Raw genomic sequence first — 8,156 nt, 5'->3', positions numbered from 1 at the left:
AAATAAATAAAGGGCGGAGTTTATATCTAGCCAATAGCAATACCTCCTCTTCTCCACTCTCCTCACTTCCTTCGCGAGGTTGGTCCCTTTAAATTCCAACCCTCCCACCTTCACTGTAGTCCAAAGGAGCACCTTCACTCACGCACTTTACCGCACTTTACCTAGAAGGAGTGGTTCCAGTGTGAATTCTGATTGGTCCGTGCTATCGAGGCACTGCCCCGTGATTGGCTCCCGCTCCAGATGCCCCCGCGGCTCTTCCTCCTTCAGGTCCAGCGAGGGCTCATCAGGCCAAGAGTTCGAATCCCGGGATCGGGGTGGGGATGGGGTACCCGCCTGGGGGGTTCCAGAGCCAGGGCTGGGCTGCAGAGTCAAGACTTCCGGCGGCGGTGGCGGCGGTGAGGACTGAGGGAGTCCGAGTTGTAGGTCCAGTTCTGGCGCGTTAGAAAGAGAAGGCCATGAGCTTTCACCTTGGAGGTGCCCTGAGGAGAGACCACCCACCCCTTGTGGCTTCGGTCCCAGCACCTGTGACATCTCACCTTTCCCAGCCTCTCCAACCTCCGACCCGTCGGGCTCCTCGTCCTCCAGCGGGGTGGAGCTACTGGTGGCAGAGTCTTCTCCGGACCCCGTTCCCCGGGCTGCCCAGCCCAGCTGGTCCAGCTGGAGCCCTAGGTCCTCCAGGCGGCGTTCGGCCGGAGGGGCAGTGTCGGGGTCACCGCGGCGCCCAGGTTCCGGGGACTGGCTCAGGCTGGGGATGCTCTCCAAACTGTCGCCCAAGCCGGGCTGAGGGGGTGGGTCTCGCGGTTCCGAGACTGAGCGGCCCTGGGGCCGGGGGCGGCGGGCAGCTGAATCCCGGCGCACTCCAGAACCCACCACACCGTCGAAGGCGATGTAGGAGAAGGTCAGCTCCCGGGGGGTGCCCCAGTCCTGCGACGTGGTCTCTTCCTCATCGTCCTCCGAGAATTCTCGGGCTGTGTGAAGCTCCCGAAAATCCGAGTCGTCATTCCCTCCTGCAGTAAGCAAAGGAGGGTATGAGCTACTCTAAGCGGGACCCTGACCCACTCTCTTCCACCCCCCTATCCAGCTGTGAGCCTCTTTGCATCCCGCTCTCACATTCTCCCCCTCCACTTACCTTCTGTGGAGTCAGGGGTAGAGGACGCTGTAGACGGAGCTTCTTCTGCGAGAGGGAAAGAATCGAAGATTCTTAGAAGCTTAGACTGTCGGAATCACAGAAGTGTGCCAGTCCTGGAAACTTGGACGGTCCGAATTAAGGAATCTTAGAATACTTGAACCACAGGACCTTTAGAACATTCTACATACAGACCGTAAAACCTTACTATAGTGCTATCAGAAGCTCAGCCGTATAAGTTCAAATCCAGGAATCTTAATCTTAAGAGTCTTCAAATTAGGAATTCTAGGAGGTTTCAATTAGTTCATTCTTTCAAAAACCATTTATTGAACACCTACTATGTACCAGGCACTGTTTTAGACTGAGAATACAAATGTGAACAAAACAGACAAAATCCCTACCCTCACAGGGCTTACACTCTATGGGCGAGAAAGACAATACACAAATATATGATGTTGGGTGCTAAGTGTGTGGAGAAAAATAAAGCAGGGTAAGGGAAGAGAAAGTGAGAGGATGCTATTTCAGACAGGGTGATCAGGAAGACTTCTTTGATAAGATTACATTTAAGCAGAGCCTTGAATGAAGTGAGGAAGCCATGAAGATGTCTAGAGAAGAGTCTTCCAGGCAGAGGAAAAAGCCCAGTGCAAAGGCCCTGAGGCAGACAATATGCTTGGCAAATCTGAGGAACAGAGAGGTGTGAAGGCATGACTGGAACAGAGTGACTGGGAGGGAGAGGGGTGGGTGATGAGGGCAGAGAGGTGGTGGTGATAGGGATCATGTAGGGCTTTCCTTTGTAAGCCCAGGTAAGGACAAGATTTTAGGATGTTGGGATGATACTCTTTAATGTTGAAATAACAAATGGTTAGAATTTTGGCATCTGGACTCCTAGGACATGCAAGTGGCCAGATCTGAGAGTGTTGAAATTCTCAGCTGCGGGAACCACGGGGGTGTGAGACAGAAAATGTTAGACGAGGACTGTTCAAGCCCTGGTCTCAGAGATCGTAAGCATCAGATAAGGTATTTTCAATTGTGGAACTTAGCCCCTCAGAGCTAGCTTGGGGCTTTGCCTACAGGAGATGCTCGATACCGTTTGGGAACTGAAATCAGATGCCCCCCCCCGCCCCCACCTCGTTTTGGCAGCTGGGGAATCGGAGGGCCAGAGTAGAATGGGTGTCTTCCAGGGTTACTACTAATCAGTGGTAAAGCTCAGTAAGGACCCAGGAGTCCTGGCCCCAACCCAGGGATGGCTGTTTCCAAGGGACAGGATGTTGGACAATTTGGGCGAGGTCGGGGCAGCCTCTGAGTCTGGGCAGAAAACGGAGGTGGGATGCAAAGATGGATGATTGGGGGGGTGGTTAGATCCCTCTTCTCTATCCTGGCTCTACCCCTCTATTCAACTCCCCTCCCCGCCGGCTGCGGCCAGCACCAGGGCGAGGGGACAGCTCCCGGAGAGCGTCCTCATCCCTGGGTGGGGTCCGGCGCCATATCCCAGAGTCCGGCGCGACCCCCCGCCAGCTATCTCAGTGCCCCCCACCTCTGCCTTGACTCACTCAGGTCGCCCCCGTCGCCGCTGGAATGCGGGGGGAGGGGAGAGCTTCCTTTGTCTCCTTCGCCTCCTCCCCCATCCCAATTCTCCCGCGACCCGGCACGGAGTGGTTACTGGGGAGGAGCCCACCCGGGCCTCTGGGCCCCACACCAGGCCTGAGCCTCCCCCTACTCACTGCAGTGGGCGAAGACAGGCAGGACCTGCCCCATGGCCCTCCTCGGGCCTGCATCGGGACCCCCGCCCACTCCGGCCACGCCGCCCTGGGCCTGGGGCCGCGGGTGCTCATCTCCGCCGCGCCCACGACGCCGCCGCCATCCTCGCCGCCTCCTCCTCCCGGGCCGCTCCAGCAGCAGCAGCAGCCGCCGCCGCCGCCCTCTGCTCCGCTCGGCGGGGGCGGGCGGGGCCGCGGCGGGGAAGGCACTGCAGCGCGGGGCCGGGGGCGGGGCCAGTGGACCAGCGGGGCGGAACCTAAGGAAGGGCGGGGGCGCTGGTAAACACCGAGGGGCAAGGGAGGGGGCGTGGCTTTCTACGACAGGGGCGGAGGTAGGTTATGCTACTGGGCCGAAAAGGCGAGGAAGGCGGTCTGAAGGGCGGAGCCTGATGGGAGGGGGCGCGGCCTCTAGCGGAAGAGAGGAGGAGCCTAGGGTAGGGCAGAGGAATGGGCTCCCGGGGAGAATGGTGAAGGCGCCTAGAATGAGGGCGTGGATCTCAGAGTGGGTTGAGGCGGAGCTAGGGAAGGCATTCAAGAGAGGGTACCGATCCGCGGTAGGGTCCGAGCTGAGAACTTCAGAGGGAGTGGGTTAGGGGGCAGGAGAAACTATTCAGAAAGTTTGAGACAAGGGGAGGGGCTCAGATATGGGTGGGGCTTAAGTTAATTTATAATTATGCCGGTAGTTGGGCGGAGTCAAAGACCAAGAAGGTAGAGGCGGGGCCTAGAAAAAATAGGAAAATACAGGCAGGAGAGAGGGCGCGGCCCAGAAGGTAGACGTAACCTACCGAGAGGCCAGACTCGCCAGAATGTGAGGACTGGGACTGTAGTTAAGAGGCGGAGCTAATAAACAACAATTCTGTAGCCATAAAAAAATAAATAAATAAATAAATAAAATAAATAAAATAAAAAACATTTTCCTTGGCAAAAAAAAAAAAAGAGGCGGAGCTAAAACTGCGAAAATTAGGAGCGTCTGAGGCTGTGTGTTTGAATGGATGGGTGGGACCTGGAAAAGAAGCAACTGAAACCCTGGGGCAAGACCCAGAAGTGGAGGGGTCGAACGGAAAAAATAAAGGATTTAAAGATTTTGAAACTGGGGGCGGGACCACTGAGGTGGGAGGATTTTAGAGAGAGCAAAGCTGGGGACCCGAAGCTAAGAGTGTAGAGAACATGAATTCTAGAGTTCGTTTCCCTGCAGCACTGTTTACTTCTTTTATCACTCAGTTTCCTTTTCGGTAAATCGGAGATGATGTAAATAGTGGTAGCACATGGTAAGTGCTGTTTACTACTACTATTTTTCCGTGACCCAGATCCCAAACATCACTTTGTAGGTGCAAGAAAGAGGACACCCAAGAATCCGATCTCTCCTAGTAACTCCACTTGAGTGCAGGTCAAGGGCGCAGGAAGGAGATTTAGGTGGTTTAAAATCTCACAGTGGAGAGGATTAATGGAGTGTGGGGGCGGGGGCAGGTGCAGAGGGTGGAGGCTTCCTGATCCCAGGGCTGAAGGATGGCTGCCTTTGCCCGCCTGCTGGAGCGTCTCCTCTGGCCAGCTCGCAAAAAACAGGAGTCAGAAGAGGAAGAGGAGGAGGGGCACAGGACTCAGCACGGGCCTCGGTTGCTCCTGGACGCGCCGCGATGCGTCCAGCGGCCGCACGGGGGTGCGGCCGCGTCTTGTGGCCTGCGCTTCGGGGCGAGCGCTGTGCAAGGCTGGCGCGCGTACATGGAGGACGCGCATTGCGCTTGGCTCGAGCTGCCCGGGCTACCGCCAGGCTGGGCATTCTTTGCGGTCCTCGACGGCCACGGGGGGACGCGAGCTGCCCTCTTCGGCGCGCGCCACCTGCCGGGCCACGTGCTCGAGGCACTGGGCCCAGCGCCTGGCGAACCCGAGGGAGTGCGCGGGGCGCTACGCCAAGCCTTTCTGAGCGCAGACGCACGGCTGCGTGCGCTCTGGCCTCGGGGCGAGCCGGGGGGCTCCACAGCCGTGGCGTTGCTCGTCTCCCCGCGATTTCTGTACCTGGCGCACTGCGGTGACTCCCGAGCGATGCTGAGTCGCGCCGGCGCCGTGGCCTTCAGCACCGAGGACCATCGGCCCCTCCGGCCCCGGGAACGGGAGCGCATCCACAACGCGGGAGGCATCATTCACCGCCGGCGTCTCGAAGGCTCTCTGGCAGTATCCCGAGCGCTGGGCGACTTTGCTTACAAAGGGGCTCCGGGAAGGCCCCCTGAGCTGCAGCTCGTTTCCGCGGAACCTGAGGTGACCGCCCTGGCTCGCCAGGGCGAGGACGAGTTCTTGCTATTGGCCTCCGACGGTGTGTGGGACGCGATGTCTGGCGCTGCCCTGGCGGGACTGGTGGCATCGCGCCTCTGCGTGGGCCTGGCCCCGGAGCTTCTCTGCGCGCAGCTACTGGACACGTGTCTGTGCAAGGTCCTGAGGGCGGGGCTTGGAGTCACTGAGGGGAAGAATTTAAAGGATCTAGGGAGGAGGGATCTTGAGGGAGGGGCTCCCTCAAACTAGAGGGGTAAGACTCCACTAAAGGGCGTGGCCTGCCGGAGTGGGCAGGGCCAAAATATGGAGACTCAGGGCTGTCTCGAAGCAAGATGGGAGAACCCTATAGAACTGGATAGGCAAGTGGGAGGGACTTAAGAGAAAGGGCGTGGTCTTTTGGAACGGACTGCTCTGGGTTTTAGGGTAAGATTAGTGCCAAAAGGGAGAGCAACAGGGCAGCGGAGTGGGAGGAGCTTCGGCGAAGGGGAGCGGTTCTCTGATAGAGTGAGGCTAGGACAGTGAAAGGAAGTGATCTAGATGACTGGTCCTGGTGGAAGGACTTGGTTTAGACAGGCAAGACTTGAGAGGAAGGGGCCGCACCAGATTGGGGAGGAGGGCACTAGAACTGAGATTGTTGGGAAGCTGCGCTTCCAAGGGCATGGAGCCCCGTGCGGGGGCATTCAGCCGTGTCCCACCAGGTTCCCTTTTCCCCACTTTCTCCAGGGCAGCCTGGACAACATGACCTGCATCCTGGTCTGCTTCCCCGGGGCCCCCAGGCCTTGTGAGGAGGCGATCAGGAAGGAGCTAGCGGTGGACGCAGCCCTGGGCCGCAGGGTCGCTGGTGAGCAGGCTCCAGAAGCTTAGCGGGAGGGGTGGTCAGTGGGCAAGGACATCCACGTAATCCTTGCCTCCTCAGAGCTGTGTTCCTCTGCTCAGGAGCCCCCCAGCCTGAACACGGTTTTCTGGACTCTGGCCTCGGAGGACATCCCAGATTTACCTCCTGGGGGAGGGCTGTACTGCAAGTGAGTGTGTTGGGGGGGGGGGGGATGGGATGGGGGCAGGGGTGGTAGAAGGAGGGTCCCCTCCTGAGGGCCTCTCTCGGCTCTCCAGGGCTGCTGTCCTTGCTGAAGCTTATTCTCAGCTCTGCCAGGCCCCAGGACGCAACTGGCAGGTAAGGACCCTATGTTCTTGAATGTTTCTCTTGGAAGCCTGTAACCCAGCCCTCCTACCTCCTTTAGTGTTGGGGAAATTGAGGCCAGAGGAGACAAGGGACTTGCCTGGTATATTAATAAATTCTCACTCCTGGCTCTGAAGCGTTGTGCTAGACATGATGGGGGCAGGGGAGGGGGTAAGCAGAAGCAGAGAAGAGACTGCTCCTCTTCCGGAGACATGTGTCCCCTGCATTACTCTGTAAAGCCCCATCATCCCAAGCACCACCCCCTCCATCCATAAATAAGGCAAAAAACTTCCAGGAATGTTTATGACCAATCCCAAGCCCTGAATGTGCTGCAGAGACCACCGGGGACATCTCTGAGGATGGTCTGGGTCTTGGACAAGAGAAGTGGTGAATCGGGCGCAGACAGAATTTGGAGCTGTCCGAAGAGGTGGTGGAGTCAGGGAGGAAATGGGAGGGAGGGAGCTGGGGCTCAAGCCCCCAGTCCTTTGCATGGCAGAGAAGGGAGTTCAGGTAAATAACCTGGAGGAGAAGGGGGGGCGGATTTTTGATAATTCCCCAGCAGCAGTAGGAGGTATTTGTCAGGATTGTTTGATTTGCAATTGACAGAAACCCAATTCCACATGGGAAAGCAAAACAGGGAACTTACTGGGTCATGTCATTGAAGACTTCAAGCACGGAAGGCATGACTACTCCAGTTGTCAGATGATGTCATCAGGAAGCACCTCTTAGTTTTACTTTCTCATCACTGACTTCATTTGCAGGCAGGATCTCTGCACAAGGTAGCAGAGAATTGCAGTTCTAGCCTCCCATCCCAGGAGCCCAACATCCCCAGTGGAGAGAGTTCACCAGGTTCCTAGTAGCGGAAGCCCTGGTTCCACAGCTGGCTCTCATTGGCCACACTGGACCACATGTCTGACCACTCACCGTGTCTCTGACTGGCCAGGCTGGGGTCACATGCCCACCCCTAGCGCTTGGGGCTGAGGTCCACTCCATCCAAACCAAATGGATTGGGAGATGGGGAATGGCGGCCCCTCAAAGGCAGATAGGAGTGGTGCTTCCAGAATAGAGGGGAGCAGATACTGAGAACCAAGAAGAGGTTCTTATTAGCCATTTCCCACCTTCTTTGTTACAGAAGGGCCCGAATGGGGCTGGAAAGCCCACTGGCACCCATTCAGACTCTTCCTTGGACTTGAAGCCCTGACAGCCGTTGCCCTTTGGGGATCCTCTGCCCAGCCGCGGCCTCAAAGGAACTAAGGAAGAGAACCTCTTCCCCAGCTACACAGACCAGCGGAAGGAAGACAAACGGATGGAGGAACCCCGGAATGCTTATTTCCCCTTCTCCTCCTTCCCTCTCACAGAAAGGCTTATGAGGGGAAATTCTACCCACCCTCTGAACTTAAAAAAAAAAAAAAAAAAAGAAAGAAAAGGAAAAAAGAAGAAAAAAAAAAAAGAAAAAAAGGAAAAAAAGAAAGAAAGAAAGAAAGAAAGAAAGAAAGAAAAGAAAGAAAGAAAGAAAGAAAGAAAAAACCACCCCAAACCAAATCAAGTGTTTTTGAAATATTTTGAGCTGAATGGACCCTTGCGTGATCACCCAGTTCAATAACCTTCTCTTCCATTCCCACTTTTCATCTGTTTTGGGGGGAGTTAGGGGAGAGTATCTATTATTAAATTTTAATGATATATAACTGAAAATAAATTTCTCTTGTAGAAACAACAACAACAACAACCCAGACATTATTTGTCTTGTCATTTGGCAGATACGTACTGGGCACCTGCTGCGTGCCAGGCCCTGCTCACCGCCATCAACCGGGCGGAACCACTGAGATCCTGC

The 8,156-nt window shown here is 56.2% G+C and overlaps 2 protein-coding genes across 2 annotated transcripts in view; one reads left to right on the top strand and one right to left on the bottom strand.

The window, feature by feature from the left end:
• The window catches only part of RTN2 (reticulon 2), a 7,990-nt gene extending 4,953 nt beyond the window's left edge, over positions 1-3,037 (bottom strand). The window contains exons 1-4 of the mRNA XM_032388695.1: positions 2,848-3,037; positions 1,130-1,174; positions 537-1,007; positions 162-431 (exon numbers count right to left, since the gene is read on the bottom strand). Coding sequence (XP_032244586.1) covers positions 162-431; positions 537-1,007; positions 1,130-1,174; positions 2,848-2,881 — 820 coding nt within the window. The 5' untranslated portion in view covers positions 2,882-3,037. The remainder of the gene's footprint in view (positions 1-161; positions 432-536; positions 1,008-1,129; positions 1,175-2,847) is intronic.
• Positions 3,038-4,389: 1,352 nt separating this feature from the next.
• Positions 4,390-7,681, top strand: PPM1N (protein phosphatase, Mg2+/Mn2+ dependent 1N (putative)). The gene is made up of 5 exons (XM_032388078.1): positions 4,390-5,307; positions 5,872-5,989; positions 6,065-6,170; positions 6,259-6,319; positions 7,458-7,681. Exons 1-5 carry the CDS (start codon positions 4,390-4,392, stop codon positions 7,524-7,526), a joined length of 1,272 nt encoding a protein of 423 aa, XP_032243969.1. The 3' UTR covers positions 7,527-7,681.
• Positions 7,682-8,156: the final 475 nt, after the last annotated feature.

This window comes from Phoca vitulina, unplaced genomic scaffold (genome assembly GCF_004348235.1).
Source record: "Phoca vitulina isolate PV1807 unplaced genomic scaffold, GSC_HSeal_1.0 scaffold52, whole genome shotgun sequence".
Lineage (NCBI taxonomy): Eukaryota > Metazoa > Chordata > Mammalia > Carnivora > Phocidae > Phoca > Phoca vitulina.
Note: the sequence above shows the minus strand (reverse complement) of the source record. Positions and strands in the feature narration are given on the sequence as shown.

Coding starts and splice junctions, on each gene's coding strand:
- PPM1N (XM_032388078.1), top strand. CDS start 4,390: ATGGCTGCCTTTGCCCGCCTGCTGGAGCGTCTCCTCTGGCCAGCTCGC. Junction 5,308..5,871: donor TGGACACGTGTCTGTGCAAG/GTCCTGAGGGCG, acceptor CACTTTCTCCAG/GGCAGCCTGGACAACATGAC. Junction 5,990..6,064: donor CCTGGGCCGCAGGGTCGCTG/GTGAGCAGGCTC, acceptor TTGCCTCCTCAG/AGCTGTGTTCCTCTGCTCAG.